Here is a 20,828-nt window from a genome sequence, read left to right as displayed (position 1 = left end):
AAGATTCGTAAAAAGATAAATAGAAAGAAATAATTAGACGAGAGTCGGAGTTATATATTTGTAGAATATAAGGTAAACTATTTGTTCGACTTAAACATTAATTATTGATTATCAATTGAAATAAAATTAGTTATTAAGTTAGGTAATTCCATCTTTCACAGGAATAGGATTAAGTGGTGAAGTGTCATTGTCAAATACCATTATATAGATTACTAACACAGTCAAAATGATCCATTGATGCGTGGATTTCTTTTTGACAAATTGATGCCTGGAGATTAATGTGTATGCGTTAAATAATCTGCAAATATCCCAAATCAAGGTAGTCTACCAACTTTTCAAATATATTTTTAGGTTTTTCATCCGGTGCCCAATACTCGCTTTGGGGCCTTTAGATTCGTGTTGCGCAAGATCTATTAAAAATAAAGTATTTCATAGATTTTTTTCATTCACAAAGCTCGAACTCAAGACCTCTAATTAAGGGTAAAAAAATCCTACCCATCCCTACCCCGACTTTTGTAGTAGTATGTTATTTCAATAGTACATGATCGAGATTTCTAATAGTCAGAGAAAATAAAATGTAGGTCTAACTTGTTCTATGGTTAAGGAAATAGACTTTTACCACCACTATAATCGTCATCATTAGGACAACAATTATTGGATTACCATGCATAATGTTAGCCAATGAAGAAGGTGAACTACATATTCTTGAGTGCAATTATTATAACTTGCTAAGAAGTAAGAATAGGTAGGGGGCATTGAGGCCTCTTTGACGTGAAGTTAAAGGAACAAAACTAACTTATGACTGACTGCATTTCTAAAACACAATAATTAACAATTAGTTGTCCTCTACGAGACTACGACACAAATTACATCAAAAATAGTTATAGAGCCTGTTTGGATGGGCTTAAAAAAAACAGCTTATAAGTTCAAAAAAAATAAGTTGAGGTAGTCCAATTTATTTATTTTTGCTTATAAGCTGTTTTCAGCTTACAAGCTGCTTTAGATAAGCTAAGTCAAACAAGCCCAATTAATTTTTTGGGCTTATTTTAAGTACAAAATGACTTTAAACTGGTCAGTCAAACACTCAAAAAAATTAAAAACAGCTTATGGACAACTTATAAGTCAATCCAAACGGGCTCATAGTAGATGGGATAAAGTGTAGGTTTAACTTTAGATTGTAATACGACAAAGAAAGAGTATAATAATTTTAAGTTTGACGGGATTGCAAAAACCTTTGTAGAGGTCAAGCAATTATTAGTAGTAAAAAAGTCTGAGGTGAGCTAATGTGCTCTTGCCTGCTTGTGTGGAGATTTCATGATAGTTTATCATTAAGATTGTGAACACTCACCTTTTTAATGAATTGCTTTTCACTGTGAACAATGTGCCATGTTCCCTTACCATGATGTATTTTTTATTTTTCCATAATACTGATGTTTGAGTCAGTTTATGTGTATCACAGATATTTCACAACGTATTTGTTACTTTTTATCAACGCATGCATGGAATAACTTTTAACCATCAAGATTTGAGCATATGCGAAAAAGTTAATAATAATATTTTATCTCAGCTGAAATTTATTTATTTTCACTTACACTAATTGATTGCCAACTAGGCCACACTGATTCATAACCAATTTTTTTGTGATGCTTAGAAATAAACAAAAGATTATGGTATACCTAAGGTCCCGTTTGGACATGGTTTGAAATCTGGTTTCAAACCATATTTGGACATACAATTTGAATATTTTAAGTTTTATTTTCTCTTATAGACATAAAAACCCCACAAATTGTGAAAACTAGCAAAACATTCTCAATTCTTATACAATCTTACCAAATGAGCAAATCATAGTTTATAACAAAATTAGTACACTACTAGAAGGCTTTTCTAAAAAATGCAACATCAATTAATCAAATTTTACTTCAATAAAATCAAAAATTTAACATGAATAGTAATGTAACTACTATTTAATATAATCTTAATCTTCCCACATAAATTAAAGATTGGTAGACATAAATAAACGTTAGTGAAAGTTAATGAGATTGTTAAATGATTGATGGGGGTAATTGTTAAAAACATTTACCAACTTATGAGTTTTTTTTTACAAAATATTAACTTATGGGTTAAATTTTGTATTTAAAAAAGTTTCAAACCATGGTTTCAAACCCAAACCAAGCTTTTTTGGATGATTTGGGTGCAAACCATAGTTTCAAACCATGACTTAAAATTGATGGCCAAACGTTGATTTGAAACCATGGTTTCAATTTTGATGGCCAAATGCCTACTAAGAGAGTACAGTTAACTATATGAGTTCCACCCAATGCTAGGTGTCATTCCTTTTTTCACTCTTGAAAAAGCATAAAAACATCTTTCATGAAAGCATGAATTCATACCTCTGGGAACATTTTTCATGTGCTTATAAGTTGGGCACTGTTTATTGATTTGATGCCTCTGTCAATTCATACAACTCCTCAGTGCACTTGTTACCTAACAAGGTTCTTCTAATCCTTTACTAATATAGTTAAATTGATCATTAATGAATTGATTTCAATATTTGTATGAGAAAATGAATGTTTCTTGTTGTACTTATATTACATAATCAAAGAGTAATTCATGTGCAGCAAAGAGATTGTGTTCTTGTCCTTTTGCGTCCACCGCCACCCAAAAACTTTTTCTTTTGTCATTTACTGATTAAGAAAACGTTCAACAATAAATTACAAAACTAGATAGCAGTAAATAATATTAGGATGATTAATGAGTAAATTTCAAAAAAGAGACTGAGAGATAAATCTACAGTTGACTGTCAAAAAAACCAACCGACATACCACTCTCGTACCATAGCGGACCACGTGACTATTTTCTTTTTCTTTGTTTTTCTGATTACCAAGGAAAAAGAACCCTTTTCATTTTTACCCCCACCCCTCTTGCAGAGTGTTATTAAAAAAAAAAAAATTATGTGGGGTAGGGGAAGGGGATCCTCTTGCAGAGTGGTAAAATAGAATATGGAAGCAATCGGTAGGTAAATAGACCACCAAATATAGTTCGTGTCATTGCAATTTAAATTGTAATTTTTTTATCACTAAAACCTATGGAGTATTTTTTTTTTTATCACAAGAGAACCCGCAGTCTCTATTCTTTAGCTGCGCACACGGCAACCCCGCTCTAACTTGTACTAGGCAAGTCTTACGCGACGAACTCGATCCAGAAGGCAAATGCCTTTCTGTCATAGATAAGGGTTTCAAACTTGAAACTTCCTTTATGAAAGTCCTACATTGAGCGACCGTTGCGTGTTTTCGATCACTAAACTATAGCATTGGACAAGACTCGGGAGTTTGCTTATTATATATTATTTGATTAAACGAGAAGCAAAACAACGTTACTAATAATTGGTTAGTTAGATTGACTTGTCAGTTGTTTTATTTGTTAAAAACGTCACAATTTCATTAAATTGGGCTTCTTTTTTTTTTTTTTTTTGGATAAAATGTTTCATTATTTTAGGTCTCATTGTTAACCAGACGTTTGCAATCTATCAGAAAATCCCACTCCAAATTCTTCAAGCACATGACACGCACCCAAAAAAATGAAAGGTTGAAAAATGCAGATGTCAACTTCTCATGGAAACACATTCCAATCGAAATTACTCTAAGGAATTGATTGCCTTTTGGTTTTTCTGCTACTGATGATGTGGAAGACATGTGTGCAGTTGATATCACAAAAAGAATTCCCCAGAAATAAAACTTCACATGTTCCTAATAACAGTCTTACTTCCATTTCCTACCAATAATGTTTCTCAATTGGACAATGTTTTTCATGTAAATCTCCAAAAATTCCAAGAAAAAAAAAAAACTAAAGGTTTTCTCTCAACATCTTTTTTTTTCCATTTCATTATCAAGCCGACGTCTATCCATGCCTTTCTAAACTATCGTCAACCATGTATACTATTGGAGTATATTTTTAGGCTTAATGTATATGTGGCTCTCTAAACTTGTCTTTTTCTTTTCATTTTGACACCTCAACTAAGTGTTGTTCCTACTGAACTTGATCTCAAGTGTGTCTATCAAACACAATCCAACTTACATAGTATATATAGTGAGTTTCAATTTTTTAGCCTTTCCCGTGAATGTTAATTACATCCTATGGGGAAAATTCAACCCATTAAAACACCTCAACCATTTTAATTATAAACATCAGATGTTAAGTTTTTGATTTTGGTTCTTTAGTTTCCAGTTTTGGTTCCTTATTTTTTAGTTTTTAATTTTTCCAGTTTTAGTTTCCAATTTTTATTTTCCAGTTTTGGGTTTTTATTATCCAGTTTTGTTTCTTATTTTTCAGTTTTAGTTTTCTGTTTTCATTTTCAGTTTGAGTTTCCAATTTTGATTTCTTATTTTTCAGTTTTGCTATTTGATTGGTTTATGTCGTGATTCTTCACTTGTCTAACACAGTAGCACACTTCTTTCTATCTGATGTGTATAATTAAACTGAGTGGAGTGTTTTAATTGATTGAATTTTCCACGTAGGGTGCGATTGACATTCACACGCAAGGCTAAAAAAATGAAACTCACCATATATGCTATGTAAGTCGGGTTGTGTTTGATAGACACACTTGAGGTCAAGTTCAGGGGTTCAATAGGAATAACACTTAAGTGCCAAAATGAAAAAAAGGGATAAATTTAGGGAGCCGCATATGCATTAAGCCATATTTTTATATAGTTTTGTTCTCCCAATAGAAAGTGAACAAAAAACTTGGGAATTGAAACAATAAATTGACCACAAAAGCATATGAACAGTGAAACAGCCACATGATGCACATGGATAGCATCACACACCACACCACCCCTTTTTTCCCACCCAAAAAATGAAAAAGAAGATAAAATAAAGTAAAAGAAGCTTTATATAAGTATATATATGAAGGCTACATGGAGTTGTAAATTGAGCAGATACTATCAAAAAATGATATTTTGAATTGATGTTGCTGTAAGGTGCTTATTCCTATGACATTACAAATTACAATAGACCTATTGATATCTTTCACTACAAGACTATGAAAGTACACAGCTGTTGACTTTTTCGCAATACAATAGATATCAGAAGTTACAACATATGAGCAACCTATGATATGGGAGAACAAAAGTAAGCAATGAGCAACCTATGATATGGGAGAACAAAAGTAAGCAGTAACAATGCACAACCCCTGAGAGCAGAACAAAACCAACTACTCCAATAGACACTCCCTAGGTTTGCTGTCTCTCCTGTACATAAGAATTCAGAGATACAAACCACTGTGCAGTTTATGCGCAAGCTACCTGACGTCTCTTTATCATCTTCTCCAAATTCTCCGACACCAATGCAGTCAAATTGGGATCCTCAAATCCAAGTTCAGGGCCAACTCTGCACATACAATTACACAAGGAAACGCTATAGTAAACAAACTCATCAGGAAGAGTGTAACAATCCTAGTCTTTCCAAATTCAGCTTTAAGTTTTATAACTTCATTTCTAGTGAAACAGAAAGCAAAAGGATCCATCACTATAATAACCGGAGAAACAACTCAGAAAAGGACTCGAACGATTGGAGTTTTTTTGTCCATTCCAGTTGAAATTAACCAAAGAGGCCTTTAGAAGCCTCTAAATGGTATAAGTTGTCGAGATCAGCCCCAACTTTGACAGAATTTATTATATAAGTCAATATCGTTTTCCCACCACAACCTAGACCCTCTAAATAAGAAATGTCATAGACATCCATATTTTACGAGGAAGTAGAGAGAAAAGCCACAAAGAAAGAATAACACGTAAAACGGGCATACTTAGGATCCAGAACCAACTTCTGAACTTCTTTGATGGCCGAGCTTGCTGCATAGAGTGATATCTTTCCCACCTGTATTAAATGATAGAATAAAGTTAGGAATGACAATCCAAGGAAGCTGAGGCATGGCAAGGAATAAGAATCATTACTCAGACCTCCAACATTTGCAGCTTTGCATCATGAGTATTAGGAAGCTCACGGATTTCTTCAGCCATTCTAACAGCCTCACCTAAACTTTCTGGAGAAAGAAAATCAAAGCCCAATTGGACAGTGGACTGCAATAAAACGGGAAGAGCAATCAGAGAACGTTTCTAAATCGCAAATTGCACACTAACAAAGGTTCTTTTTGCATTTTTTTCAATGGCTCTAGTAGAGAGTTTTCTTCAAAAGGCCAAGTTCCTCACTTAACATATCTATTATCTAAATAAAGCTTCGACTGCAAATTGCTCGGAGCTTTCCTTTACAAACACCTCGGGCCACTTAAGAGTGGTGTAGATACACCTTGACCAGCACTTGGAGAAATGGTTCTGAAAGAGGGGAAAATTTGGGGATTTCTTTGGAACCTTTCAGATATCTAGTGAACAAATACAAACATTTTGCAGCCCTCTTGTGATTAGAAGGAATACCAAATCTCTAACTGGGAGGACATATCCTCCATCTAACGAAAAGGATAAAAAAAGAGTACTTCTTTTCCAGTTATATGAGTTAGGTACTTTCGTTTAAGGTTTTTAACCTGCAAGATTAGGTGGATGGTTTAGCAAAGCTTAATTTCTATCCTATAGTTGACTGCTATGTGTCCAATACAATTTTCAGGAGAAATTGTGTTCCTTTTATGAGTACGCTAGGAGGATGAGAACCTATTTTATTTACAAGCCACTCATAAAATTCATCTTGTCCGCTAACCTGCAGATTCCTCATTTGGAAAGGGCATCCAGCAGGAATGAAAATCACTTCGCCTAAATGCTGTTCAAATGACCAAGGCTCTATTCCTGAAAATTATCAGAGTTCCAATCAAGGAATCAATTTGTGACAGTATAAATAGAAGAGAGCAACAGAAAAACAATAGAGGACAGATGGAGAAAAATGTTAGGGACTGTGACAGGCACTTCAATTTTTCAAAGAATATTTGCATATCAGAGGCCAGTATTCGAGCCTAATGAGCCAATTAGATATCCTGAAGTTGAGAACTAAAAGCAGAACAAATCTGCTCCCAAAAATAAGAACTCAAGGAAAGCTTCATCCAGACAGCCATACCAATTCTGAGGCAAGCATATCATGCAAATAGCAAGAATGTCCATTCATCTGACACTTAGACATCAGAACAACATTATTTTTTTACCTTTTTCTTCCAGGGGGAGGGAGGGGGGGAGGAGGTTTTGGAGAGTGAGGAACAACTGAAAGAAATAAAAATGAAAAACTGTCACAAGATATTGTAGTGGTTAAGAACTTATTTTTGTAATAAGCATACATTGGTTAAGAATTTAAAGTTAAAGGGAAAGATGCTGTAAGGCCAAAATGTCATCACATGGTGAAGGCACTTGAAAACATCTGCTTGGGCACATATTGTATTACAGATCTTATCCTCACATTGACAACTTTAGTAATGACAAACTATTAGTCTTACCAAATAACTCTTTCAACTTTCCCTTATGATGCTCATTCAGATATACTATTCCATCATAGAGAGGACTGGGCACCTGAGACCAATAACGTTGAAAGCAAATATTATGACTGAATATATAGAGACAGAAATACTTGGACACATTATTGCATTTGAGAAGTAAACCTACAGAATCATCCGTTAGATGGTCTGAATCATGTTTCTTCCAATGAAATCTTAGATACTCGATAAGCATCGGCACATCCTGCCTCCGAAAGACATCCCAAAGAGCTCCGGAGTGACTACTGTCGGAGCTGTTTAAACTGGAACCGTTCAAATCTTGATGACTAAAGTTATCTACACCAGTCTGAGAAGTAACTCTGCTCTCTTGGTCGACCAACATTTCATTGGCATTTGAATCCATACCAGCATGCTGACTATCCCCTCTCTCTCCACCAGGAGACAATTTGGAGAAATCCCCTTCGCTTGAAACATCTAGTGCATCACCAGGAAATCCTTTGTGATCAGATTCAGCAACAGTTTTCTGCATCTTTCCTATCTTTGTCTTCGGCCAACCTTTCAGTTTGACTTCACTGATATGGACCAAAAGGAATGCCTAATTACAGAGAAGAAACAGCAAGCTAAATCATTTATCAGCTGAAAGCAGGATTTGTATTGTATGACCATGTAAAGAAAAACAAATGATCTGGAAGAATTATAGTTGCAGATATATTTCCAAGTAAAAGTGCACGCCATCCTCATAGTGAAATCCAAGTCACTTTGCATATCAACTGGCCTCGACTTCAGATAAACACAAGAAACACTCTAATTGAAGTATGTATGAGGACAATAGGAAGACACAGATGGCACGAGAAGGAAATTATGGCACTCACTAGGTCACGCATGTTGATATGCAGATTGTTCACTGAGTCACCTCTACCAAGTTCTTCATACATCCCATAAGAAATAAAAATCTTAGGACCAACATCATTCTGCAGGGAATAATGAGGCAATTTTGCAGCTACATTTAGAAGACCCCACTTGGAGTGGATGAATTCAAGTAAAGGAAGTTTACTAATAAACTCAGGTCTCTGGTATAACAAGAACTCTTCGGAAGCACTAGGAGAAGGCCAATCTTTCAATTTGAGCATTTCTGGCCTACCATTCTCATGAATTCTTCCCTCTGAATATCCTCTGATAAATTGACCAATCTGGATATCAATCTGCAAGACATTAAGTACAAGGAGACGGCGGTATGTTCAGCTGAAGATAAAAGGAAATCAACAGCCCACTTTTGTGGAAAATGGACACAATTGTTACATACATATAATAGTGGAGATGAACCTCATATGCCAATCTAAAGCAAGCTGAAACTAGATCTAGTAGTCAAGCAAGAGACAATGGGTACCAACCTCACTCCAATCAAAACAGTCAATGGCCTTCACAGTTCTGTTATCATCTTTTGTTTTCTCCTCTGTTGTCTCCCTTACCCCTCTCCATATCTCAATTGGATCCCAGTTTGACATCGATGATACATCATATATATCCTTGATGATAACAGGTTTACCTTTGCTCCATTGCTTTCTGAAGTTCTCAATCCCTGCACTTCTAACATCTTCAGAAGATGGATGGTACAAAAAGTTATCATCACCATTCTCTCTATGAGCAGCCTGGAACAACTTCCCTTCAGAGATATTCTCTAGATCACCAGAATCACATACTTTACATCCACTAACCATTTCTTCGACATTTTTCACCAGTTTCGCTACCCAATTCATCTTGAAGATCCGTTTCAATGATAAGACCGAGGAACTGCAGCCCCCATATTGCTTTGGTGGACAAGGTATGTAGCCATTACTATCTGCTTTCCAATCAGGAAACGTGCCGAGTATATTTAGATGAACGCTTGACAACTTCCCTTCCTTTGACGTGGTTTCTCTGCAATCAGTTCTTCCAAGGAACTGCTTACCCCTGTCTTCCTGAACAAGCTTGGTTGCATCTCTGAGGTCTTTGCAGCAACTGAGGCAGAGGTCATATGAACAATTTGGGCAGTGTCTATGGTAATCAATAATTGGTATCCTGCAGAAATTACTGCAAGCACAAACGTATCTTATCAAGCACAGAAGTTGAGAGTGCATAGTTTCTAATAGCAGAAAGAGAAAGAAGGCAGGAATTTTGGCAATAGTTCAACATTTTTAAATTTGAAACATTACCAGCACATTTGCTCATCTGCATTCAATTTTGTCCGGCCAAGATCCATCCCATTTCCTGGAGAATATAAGGGATATTCAGTTCATACTTCAACCAATATCAAACTTTGGACTCCCCATATATGCAAAAAGATCATAATTGTACCTCGAAGTTTTTTTTCTAGTTCTACCTCAAAGCACTGCTGATTGTGAATGTGCTTAACAACTGGAAGAACTGCTGATAAAAGGGAATAGAGATACTGCAATTTGTTTTCTGCCGGTATCTCCCTTATTCTAACCTATGCTCACAGCAACAATGAATCACAGAAAAGAAAGGAATAATTTATACATGTTAAACAAAACCACAGAATGCATCATGTAAAGCTCTTTTAGCCATATAGATAAATACCTTTATTAAGTTGTCTCCCCGCATACACACTTTACAATTGCAACTACCACGGCATGCAGGACAAATCCTCTGTATCTCTTCAACTGGCATGTCAGGGTACCTGACATTAAACACTGCAGTCATTGCATAGGAAATGGAGAAAACTAGAAACATGTTACTCTCATAATTGAGTCTTACCACGTTGAAATGCAGCTTTCACAGTATCCCCTTCTATCACATCTAAGGCACCAAATTACTCGGTGATCATTCCGCCTACACTGATGACAAGGTTGCCCCCCTGTATTATCTGAAGAATTGGAGCTCCCTTCAGAAGTTCCCTGGGGGGAAAATCAAAGGAGCCCAAGTGAGAATATCAAAACACAACCAGCAATAACAATGACGGACTGTTGACTTCTGATACTTTGAGAGCAAATGAAATTTAAGGTCTAAGAACTCTAATTGAACCTTAGACAATATGCCTTCATCAAACTTAAAGTGCAGATTACATTACGATCACCACAACTTGTTATCTTACTTAGAATTATTTCTTTACTAAATGAACTATACCCTGCATCACATTGTCCCAGAGAAATCTCCTGTTTACCAAGATACAATTGTCCACTTCCTAAAGTAACTTCATTCCCAATGGTACTCAACTATGAGTTCAAACTCACCTCTGTAGGACTGGAATCAAACATCTTCTGAGATCTGCTTCTGGATGACTCCATACCAGAAGGGGGTGGCGTCCTGTAACCTCTTCGGCTTTCATCATACTGTACACCTTCCACGTCTAGATCATCAGTAGACTTCATGCCGCGAGCTAAAAACATCTTGCTTTGAGGTGTTTCCGAAAAATAATTCATCTGATTCTTTGATACCTTTTCCTTGTGCTTCTTCCCAGAGATTGAACCAGAATAATCCCCAATATTCTGGTTCTCAGCAGGTAAATCCATATCATCACTTCTACTCTCCGAATATACATCATTTTCATCCATTGATTTTCTCTTTCCCTTTTTCATGTTGGCTCTCATTGCAGAATTTGCAGCCCTCTTCTTAGCCTGTATGTAGTGTTTTTCACACACAGTCTTATCGGGCATAGACAATGCAGTGCATCTCCACTGTTTCCCATCGGACCTCTTACACCGCAAATCATCAGGGATCCCAATATTATCTTCACCAGGCCCAAAGGATGATCGTGCGTGATCCATCAAGAGATGCAGTATGAAATGTAAGAGCTAAATTATCATCCAAAACCATATGACGAAATAACCTGAACATTCACAGACAGGTGCCAGGAAAACAGGAAGAGGAATAAATTACTTGAAAACCACAAAAACTTTAAAATTACTAAAAGCTTATTACAATTAAATCTACAGCAAGATTTACAAGAAAGCAGCAAGTGCAACCCACATATATGCCCCACAAGGGTTAGTAAGTGTAACAACAGCTAAAGCCTTAATCGCTACTAGTTGGTATTGCTTATATGAGTCCTTTGCTTCTGTTGTGTTATGTGCTTAGCGAAATTCGTATAGAAACTTATTCAGTGTTTTTCTAATCTATTCCCGTTCGCCTTTAGAATGTTGATTAGTAATACTGAGGGATACATTAGTGTAACATCTAAGACAATATATTTTTGTCACACAGGAAGCTAATAAGACTGCAAACTAACCACAAGAGAATCACAAGGAACTACAATAAATCAAAATTGCAACCCAATCCACAATTTGTATTCTATAATTAAGAATAAAACTTAAGTGATCAATCTCTCCTAGCCCTTCAATTCCTACCTAGGTTGATCTTTATGGCCGGATTTCATAAGATTATCTAGATGGAGGAGAAACTTCCAGCGATCCAAAAACGTAACTTAGTACTCTTGGGAAAGATATATAGTATGTGGATTCTCTCCCTCTTATCAAATCGGATACGAAATTTCATCAATAAAAAAGAGCTTTTCTTTTCACTTTCTTGCATCAAATCAATCAATCAAACAACTATACCTAAATCCCGAACTAGCTGGGCACAGTTTATTAGTCCTTTTAATCATTCCAGTTCTATCCAGGCCAATTTCAATTTAAACAACAGCAAAAACCCCATTTCATATTAAACAGAAACAAACAAAAACCCACGTCGGAAAAATGAAAATTCTTCGATAGAGATTGTTCTAATTCCAAAAACTATACAAATTCAGGCGAAATTTTCAGGCATCATCAGAAAAAAAAAAACACTAAGAGAAACGAGACACACATACAATATAGTCTTATATTAGCAGCGAATTATGCAAGGTCAAGGTCCAACAATTTAGGGTGAAAAAAAGAAAATAAGTCCTTTAACTGTAAAAGGAAGATCACAGTAATTATCTGTTGCTATGTTTCTATATGAAAGTAAATAGTGAATGAAGAAAAAAGTAGAGATAGAAAGAGAAAGAGAGAGAACCTGGAATATTGGTGACGCTGTAATTTTCAGGCCTGTAAGATGCACTTGAGGAGAAGAACAAAACGACGTCGTATGAGTGCTGCAACTATTCCTGCACTGCACCTCACATCCCATCTTCTCTCCTTTTTTCAAAAAAGAAATAATGTTTAAGGAAACAAATTCGTAGCTTCACTAAAATATCTATTTAAAATATGATTTCAATTTTTCTATTGATGGTGATACGTCATAAGAGAACGTATTCTCAAAATTTATAGTATTATAATTCAAAATCACAATCTTATGTTATGACAAGACTACACATTTTTTTATTTGTGTAAATTGTCACGGTTTAAGAGCATTAAGTGTGTTATTTGATATTAGAAAACATGTACAGTAACTATTTTGGTTAATTGAGTTGAGTGAAATGTTTTAAAAAAAAAAAAATTGAAACTATAAAGAAACATGTCGATTTATCAAATTTATAAAATATTCGTCACCGATTTAAAAGAGCTTATTAGAGGAGAATTGATGTTATTCTTAAATGTGTATCTTTTAAAACTCCTAAGTAGAAAATGGGCACAAGATGTATTAATCACTACAAGCTTTTTTGGATGGTTGTTATGTTTCATCGCGTAATGTACACAAGTATTATTTTGTTAACGAATTAGAAATCATTATTCGAAATAATCTAATGTAAAATGCATGATAGTTTACCATTTACAATTTTATATGCCATAGCTAATAATCAGTTAATAATGTCATATATATGTAATGATTTTTCAAAAACTGTCTATTTATGTTTTTTCCCTTAGTTAATCCCTTAAAAGTAAATGACTCAAGTGCTAACTATTCCAACTGGTTCTCCAAGTTACGAACTCTAAGCTTTACTGGAGACGATTACTTGCAATTGACATTTTAAGCGACCTTATATATCTACAATATTTTTCTTCAGGATTGGATAAATTTTACACTCGTAGTAGCGTATACATTATATCTTTTCCAGAAAAGTATAAAAGAATAATGATAAATGCATAAAGCAGAAAATTAAGCAAAAGATGGAATATGTAATAAACATACAAGTGCTTAGAATGGTTACAAAATTTGCATATATTAAGGAAAGAATTGGCAGGAAATATATAACATATCACCATCTAAGAACTACAAACCAATATTTTTGATTACAAACTCCAAGATTATACCAAGGCGAGTTTAAAAGAATGACCAAAATTATCTTCTTTCTCATCGATGTGTCAAAAAGAATCACACATCAAGCAAACTTAACAACTACACAATAATGTTATATTTACATTACTTAACTGATGTTAGCACACAATATTTGGGCAATGAAATGCTGTGTAACGATTTCTTCTCCTCTGGGAAATTACTTGAGGTCCCTCTATGCTAAAAGATACTAGCCCAATACAGCATTTTGCAAGTTTTCTCTACTAGAGCAGTTGATGATATCCTTTTTTTTTTTTGGTGCAAGTTGATATTTTTAGATCATATGCAGGAGATTCTGCACGATTTCGGACATTGGTGGCCTGAATTCAGGTTCCGACTGCCCAACAAAGAGAAGTAGGATATGAGAAGAAGAATAAAAGCTGACAGCTTGAAAAGCTTCGATAACCAGTAAAGATTCTCACACGTAAAAACTCAAAACTGTAAGTGGAACTTTATACTTCATTAAAGAACCAATAGAAACCTGTAAAAGAAGATACTAACCTGAATACACAAGGAAATTATGTCAGCAAACCGAGACAAAGACTTGGATGGATAACAACCATTTAGGGATGGATCAACCATTCTCGATAATGCATCTATATCATGTAGCCGTGGAATAGCCCATCGAACCAGCATCTGCTCCCCTCTAGGGCGCGACCTGGAAATCATATTTTAATGGGCTCAAAGTCAATAGAAGTATTATAATACAAACGTATGCAGTTGCAACAATAACTAACAAGGAGTCAAAATATATCTGTCAGAATGAATTAACCTGTCGTAAGATTTTCTTCCCGTAAGAAGTTCCAGCATAACAACTCCAAAGCTATAAACATCACTATGACAAGTATAGCTTCCCAATTCAAGTTCAGGAGCACCATAGCCGCATCCTTGCAACTGAAAGTTACACTAAAGTCATCAACACTTTATTCATCCAATAAATGCAATATAAGATGGATAGCTTTTGTTGCAAACACAAATTAGCAGAAACACCAGCACTTGTCCTTTCTTTTTATCCCCTCGAAATAGCAACAAAGAACCATTTCTTAACAGATTGCACCATCTTTTAGCAGCTAATTCATGCTTTGGCATAATGGCACCTACTTTTTATATTAATGATGCAAAACAAGTGAAGAATGAAGTTTCTAAAAGTTAAAAAAGAAGTGCTTACAAGTTAAAAGAAGATCACAGTCCAAAAGGCTAAAATGCCCTTTAAGAATTCAGAACAAGCACCAAGTATGCAAGACAAATCTCCTATTATTCTTGTTTCTATTTTGAGGGAAGAAGGGAAATTGGATTCCAGATTCTTTCTTCAAATAATCAACTAATCATCAAAAACATTAGCTTAGGGATTGCCTGTCTTATGGAATCAGCTGACATCAGAGGTGCCAAACCACAATCTGACATACGCACAGCAAGTTCATCATCGAGGAGAACATTAGCAGACTTGAAGTTCAGGTGGACAATAGGTGGGTCACAAACTTCGTGCAAGTACCTATCAGTGAAAGAAGCAACTCAATCTCTAAATAATTACAAGCAAAAGATTGTGCTACAGAAATAACAAAGATTTAAGCCCTGGAAACAAGCAGAGTGGACTTTACAGCCATTTAACCTTCACAATTGGGAGTTACTATTTCATACTTACTCTAGTGCTCTTGCTGCTTGAAGTACAATGTGTACACGAGTACTCCAGGAAAGTTTTCTGTGGATCTCATCATCTAAGTGCAATGCTTCGTGGAGAGTACCATTTCTACAATACTCGTAGACTAGTACCCGTTGCCCATGCTCGGAACAGTAACCCACAAGTTTGACAATGTTTTCATGCTGAAGTCTAGAGATATTGGACACCATTTCAACAAATTGGTGATCACTTTGACGCCTGGTTGTAGCAGTATCGAGTTTCTTGACTGCCAATAACTAACAAAACAAGAAATAGCCAAGTCTCAGCACCTTCTACACTTGTACGGCAACTCAATAGGTTATCCAAACATGACAAATACAAGTAGGCTAAATGGGATATGAAGCTGGTGAAACATAAAGATGCTTACGCTTTTGGGAGACTCAGCTCTGTAGACTGTTCCAAGTATGCCCCCTCCGATAAGATTATCTTGAGAAAAGCTATGTGTATACTGCTGAAGGGAGGCAATGGTGAATAACTCTGCAGAGTTTACATTCTTCTTAGCATGTGTGACTGAGGTAGCAGAAAGAGCTTGAAGAAAAGGTGGTGGCGGTGGTGGAAGAATATCCGATATCATTGACTCCATCTCTGAATCCAGATCATCGTCTGTATTTGATATTGTGCTATTCATATCTTTCTGTTGCATAGCCTCTGAAGTATTCATTGAGATGTTCCTACCCTGAGCTTTCCCATTTCCAGCCACTGGCCTCAAACCTGCTTCTTTTGGACATATCCATTTTGTCATCAGAGTGCCATTAAGAACAATATCTTTCTTTCTTTTGAGAAAGTGGTACTGCCTTTAAGAACAATCTCTAACTGATTCTAAACAGAAATTCATAAGAAGAAAGTATACAAATGAACTATTTACCTTTTTCTGCATCATAATAAGGTTTCTGCACAGATTGATCATGTTTAGGGTTACCCTTGGGCAAACTATATGCATATGTGTCATGTCTCTTGGCTTCTTTTTGGGCCTCTCTTCTTCTTTTGAAGAATAGTGACATCAAAAGGCAAACAGCCAATCCAAGTATGACAAGGGATACTAATCCGGCTATAGCAATCAATTTGACGTGTTTGCTTGAATTACTACTCTCTTGCCTTCCAGAGTGTTGTAATCCTTCTCCTGATGGTACAGTAGATGGAAGTGATGGGGCTAAATCTGGAGAAAGCACAGCAAATGGTGCTGGAGAAGGCGATATCGCGGGCGGTGAAGGGATGATAGTAGTGTTAAACGGGTTCCCTGCACGTCTGACAAAATATATAGATTTCACCATGTGAATTAGCAACATTTATAAGTATGCAAATGACCCTTTCATGAAACAAGAAATGGCTAACCTAATTGGATTCTCCCAAAGTGTATCAACTAACAATTAAGGCCATGATTAAGGCTAGTCTATGAAGGAATGCGTCATGTTGATTGTTTATCCATTGTAATTTAATTTTAACCAATCAAATGGTTCCAGACAATTTAATTTTAATATACATTTGTATCTTCTTTTGGGGATAAACCCCCTTTTTCATTGATGAAGAAATTTTCCTGAAAATAGAATATCTATGAGCATTCTTGCAAAAAATAGAATTTAGCTATATATAGGAGGCTGCATAAAGTAGAATGGGTAAAGAGGATTCATAGAGCCGTACACAATTAATTTGGGATTGAGGACAGTTGATTGATAGAGTAAAGAGTGATTCATAAGGTGGAACATATGCAGTCTTCACAAAAAAAGACCATACTACTAGTATCGCCGTTACATGTCATAGCTTCAGGTTTGCTGCTACTTTACCCATTTTTCAGCCAGCGTACCAATTTATTTATCGGATTGATGCCTGAAGTAATAGAAACTAAAACTTCTACAACCAACATTTCCATGGTCAGCTCATGGGATGGTGAAGTTCCTCACATAAAAACGAAGACGTGCAAGAATGATTGTGTCTCACTCCTTCTATACAAATACAACAAATTGTAACAGATGTACACGGAGTTGCAGATATCCTTGAAAGGACATTTACTCTTGGCTAACTTAATCTACTCTTGGTCTAATTGTCAGTTTATGAGAAACAATAGGTACGCTGGGTTCCCATAAAAATTCATTGCAAGCAGAGCTGGCAATCAAATCTCCTCAGATCTAAATAGTGCAATCTCTAGCCCAAGAAACTTCCCCCTTTTTTATAAAATCACATCATTCCATTACATAAGTGATCAATGCTTATCCAATGTTAAATGATAGGAGTACACAGAGAGATGAAGCCAAATTAAAAAAAAAAAAGAGAAATAAGATACTCCGATTCATAGGAACTTGAAGACAGAATGAAATGGATTTCATCACTTTAAAAGAAAACTCAAAATAAAAAGGCCAAAATTTCTAGGTTTTACCTGAAGGCCGGGATACTCAACAATTTTGCTGGAATAGGCCCAGAGAACAAATTATTCTCTATGTTTCTGCAGAACAAAAAGTGACCAAATTGTCACAACAACATTGAGCAGATGATGATATAGTTGAAATCACTATCTATAATGATGGAAAATTTATTAGTCCAGAAGATTACAAATCCGTTAGAGCAAGATCTTGCAAAACGTCAAGGATCCCAGAAAGCTTATTATTCTGCAAGTGTCTGCAAGCAAATAGCCAAAAGTATATATTCAAAACTGGAGTACAACAATTCATAAATACTAGTATATTCACAATTTCAGTTCAGCAATTATGTTAACACCCCGATACCATCCAAGTATATTAATTTCAGTGGTTGCAAATTGAGATACTAGACAAAATCAATCAGCTTTGTGATGTATTATCCTTCAATATCAATCCTCTGGCTTGTTCACAGGAAACACGTCTTGACGAACAAACATGAAGCAGAACCACCAAAAAGTCAAAAACTATATTTACCTTTATATAACTTTCATTTAAAATTATGTATGAGCAAAACTTTTGTTAAACTTCTGAAGGAATTAAGGACTTAATTGAACTTCTATTCAGTGTCTCGAGAGAGGAAAGCACTCATTCCTCAAATCCGGAAAAGTAGTTTCATCTCAGTATATTTCCTTAATTATCATACCAACAAGGAGAAATACATACAAGGTAGTAAGTGACGACAAACTTCCCATTGAAGGAGGCAGCTGACCACTTAAACTGTTCCCAGATAAGTCCCTGCAAAATAAGAACAGGAAGGCATAAATATAAACAACACCAAAAATGAAACTTCATCGCTAGCAAAAAAAATAAAAGCTTAAAGTAGTATGGGTACATATTAATCAAAGTCTTAAGCTGCAGAAAGGCATCTGGAATGACTCCATTAAGGTGATTGTTGCTCAACGACCTGCAAGGAAAGAAATAAATGTAATGAAAACGAAAGTTTGGTCATAAAAAAAGGAATATCAAGATAAGTCAAGTAAATAGAACTCACAAGTCTGATAATTGCCCTAACAAGGATATGGTGTCTGGAATGCTCCCAGTAAGCTGGTTACCGGCGAGAAACCTGTATATACACAAAACCATAAAATGATTAGAAAAATACGGATCTAGGCTGAGCAAATAACCTATAAACTGATGAAGAAGCTCGGTAAAGACAAAAGATTAACAGCTTACAAGGTTTTGAGGGTAACAGGCAAATTGGATGGTATGCTGCCTCCAATATGGTTGTTGCTGAGATCTCTAATTTCATCAAAACACAAAGTGTAGACATTCAACACATAATATTTAATAATAGAATGACTAGGTGAAACTCATGAAATTAAATCAATGCATTCGTAAAGATAAAGATGGCACCAACAATTGTATGATTGAAGCAAAGCTTCCTATGCCTTCACTTAATTCACCTCCCAAATTTGAATCATTTAGAACTCTGCAAAAAAAAAAAAAAAAAAAAAGGAATCTATTATAAACTGGTCATCTAACCATGTGAGAGCCACAAGTGAAAAAAGAGAAATCCTTACATTCCAGTAACATTGGAGTTGACACAAAGTACACCATGCCACTTATCACCACAAGGGTCTAATCCATATGGCACCCATCCAGGAAGCAAGGGGTAGCCCAGACTAGTATATAAACTATTTATGGCAAAAACTGGAGAGCAAGAAAACAAACAAAGTCATCAACTTCACCTTTCTTTTACACAAAAAATCCAACTGTAAAGTTACTAAAGTTATTGTAATAAATTCAAACCACTGAGAAATTATTAATACCATCACGAGGATCAGTAAACCCCTGGCAATTTTGAACAGCAATAATTGCAAATACCAACAAAATCTTCATAAATATTCCACTCATCCTTTGACCAATCATCAGTAATAGAAACTCCAAGAACTCAAATTTTCTTCTTCCTCTGTCCTTTTTTCCTTCAAATCTTTGCTTCACAAAAAAAAAGCTCTGTAAAACACCATAAAGATCTTCACTTCAAAAGAAACAATAGACAAATATGCAACAACCAAGGCCTCAAAACTATGGATTTTCAAAAAAAATGCTGAGAACAGGAAAAAGAACATATCAAACAAGAACCTGCAAAAAGAGTACTCTGACAAAAGCAACATGGTCTAATACTGAAGACCCATCATAGAGAAGTTCAAAAAGCATAAAAAGAACACATCTTTCAATGCACAAACAACATAAAGATTCAAACTTTATGAAGGACAAAAAAAATGAACTGTAGTAAAGTGATAAGTGAAGAACCCACAAGACAGAAAGAGTAGTGCAAAACAGTTGATTAGATACAAGAATGTTGGGATATGTGCTAACCTTTTCTTTTTGTGTCTCCAAACCAGACAAACACAAAAGATAAACACTTGCTTCAAGGTTTAAGCATATCTTCTCTTTCTTCTACCTTTTCAATTGATGAACAAAATCCTTTGGTACAATAATGTAGTAGAGTACTTACTTTAATTAACTCCCTTTAATTTAGGGAACCATATATACAAAATTTTCCTAGGAGAACGTTAAAAGTTTAAGAAGAATTTCCATAATTTGATTTGAATATATACCGAGTGACCGTTGGCGCTGTGTAGAAAATAACATAATCAGTGGTACTACTCATACTAGTGCACATGGCCCCACTTCTGACTATCTATGCTTAATCGGAAACAAAAAATTTCAATAATTTGGAGTAACTATTAGGTAGTGACATTTCGTAAGCATAAAAATTGTCTTTTTCCCCTAACATTATTTTTTTTCTCCATTCGATAGTCGGTATTCACCTTGAAATCTGATTAACAGCTTATTTAGTCAAACTTTTGAAAAGTTAAAAGTGCTTATTTTAAAAAAGTGAGGGTGTTTGGTTAAGCTTGGCCAAACACTAATTATTACTCAAAAATACTTTTTAAATTAATTGATCAAATACAAATTGATTCTCACCAAAAATATTTTTTAATAAGCTAATTTTAAAAGATTGATCAAACAGGTTATAAATCTAAATTCACATCGGAAAATTATAAGGAACTCTTAACAAAGGCTTCCGATACATTATCATTTGAATAGAAGCTTTGGTGCAAGGAAAGAAGGAGAACAAAAGTACGTATTTTAAAAAAATAAAAATTGTGTTCGAGCCTGCATA

At 35.2% G+C, this 20,828-nt stretch overlaps 2 protein-coding genes across 10 annotated transcripts; both read right to left on the bottom strand.

Moving 5' to 3' along the window:
- Positions 1-4,938: 4,938 nt before the first annotated feature.
- On the bottom strand, positions 4,939-12,550 carry LOC132622182 (E3 ubiquitin-protein ligase JMJ24). 3 transcript variants are annotated; one of them, XR_009575835.1, is made up of 15 exons: positions 12,410-12,550; positions 10,651-11,246; positions 10,175-10,314; positions 9,998-10,097; positions 9,755-9,887; positions 9,613-9,667; positions 8,812-9,490; positions 8,293-8,622; positions 7,590-8,015; positions 7,424-7,496; positions 6,703-6,788; positions 5,955-6,074; positions 5,801-5,871; positions 5,144-5,385; positions 4,939-5,106 (listed from the first exon to the last, which is right to left on the bottom strand). XR_009575835.1 is itself a non-coding variant. In XM_060336732.1 (14 exons), exons 2-14 carry the CDS (start codon positions 11,182-11,184, stop codon positions 5,286-5,288), a joined length of 2,847 nt encoding a protein of 948 aa, XP_060192715.1. In that variant the 5' UTR covers positions 11,185-11,246; positions 12,410-12,550; the 3' UTR covers positions 4,939-5,285. The 3 variants fall into 3 exon arrangements, 2 of the variants coding, with proteins under 2 accessions (XP_060192715.1, XP_060192716.1); XM_060336732.1 differs by having other exon boundaries at positions 4,939-5,385; XM_060336733.1 differs by lacking the exon at positions 12,410-12,550 and adding an exon at positions 12,225-12,382 and having other exon boundaries at positions 4,939-5,385.
- Positions 12,551-13,471: 921 nt separating this feature from the next.
- Positions 13,472-20,249, bottom strand: LOC132622183 (protein STRUBBELIG-RECEPTOR FAMILY 1-like). Of its 7 annotated transcripts, none has more exons than XM_060336741.1 (17): positions 20,018-20,249; positions 19,468-19,651; positions 19,219-19,348; positions 19,056-19,127; positions 18,872-18,937; positions 18,690-18,761; positions 18,531-18,602; positions 18,362-18,433; positions 17,832-17,897; positions 17,659-17,724; positions 16,153-16,532; positions 15,655-16,004; positions 15,252-15,523; positions 14,963-15,101; positions 14,382-14,503; positions 14,111-14,267; positions 13,472-13,946 (listed from the first exon to the last, which is right to left on the bottom strand). In XM_060336741.1, the coding sequence occupies exons 2-17, from the start codon at positions 19,565-19,567 to the stop codon at positions 13,884-13,886; spliced, it is 2,199 nt and encodes a 732-aa protein (XP_060192724.1). In that variant the 5' UTR covers positions 19,568-19,651; positions 20,018-20,249; the 3' UTR covers positions 13,472-13,883. The 7 variants fall into 7 exon arrangements, with proteins under 7 accessions (XP_060192724.1, XP_060192723.1, XP_060192721.1 ...); XM_060336740.1 differs by having other exon boundaries at positions 19,468-19,633; XM_060336738.1 differs by having other exon boundaries at positions 19,468-19,628.
- Between the last annotated feature and the right edge of the window lie 579 nt (positions 20,250-20,828).

The sequence above is a fragment of the Lycium barbarum genome, chromosome 12, assembly GCF_019175385.1.
Source record: "Lycium barbarum isolate Lr01 chromosome 12, ASM1917538v2, whole genome shotgun sequence".
NCBI classification, from domain to species: Eukaryota; Viridiplantae; Streptophyta; class Magnoliopsida; order Solanales; family Solanaceae; genus Lycium; species Lycium barbarum.
The sequence above is the reverse complement of the archived record's forward strand: the minus strand, read 5'-3'. Positions and strand labels throughout refer to the sequence as shown.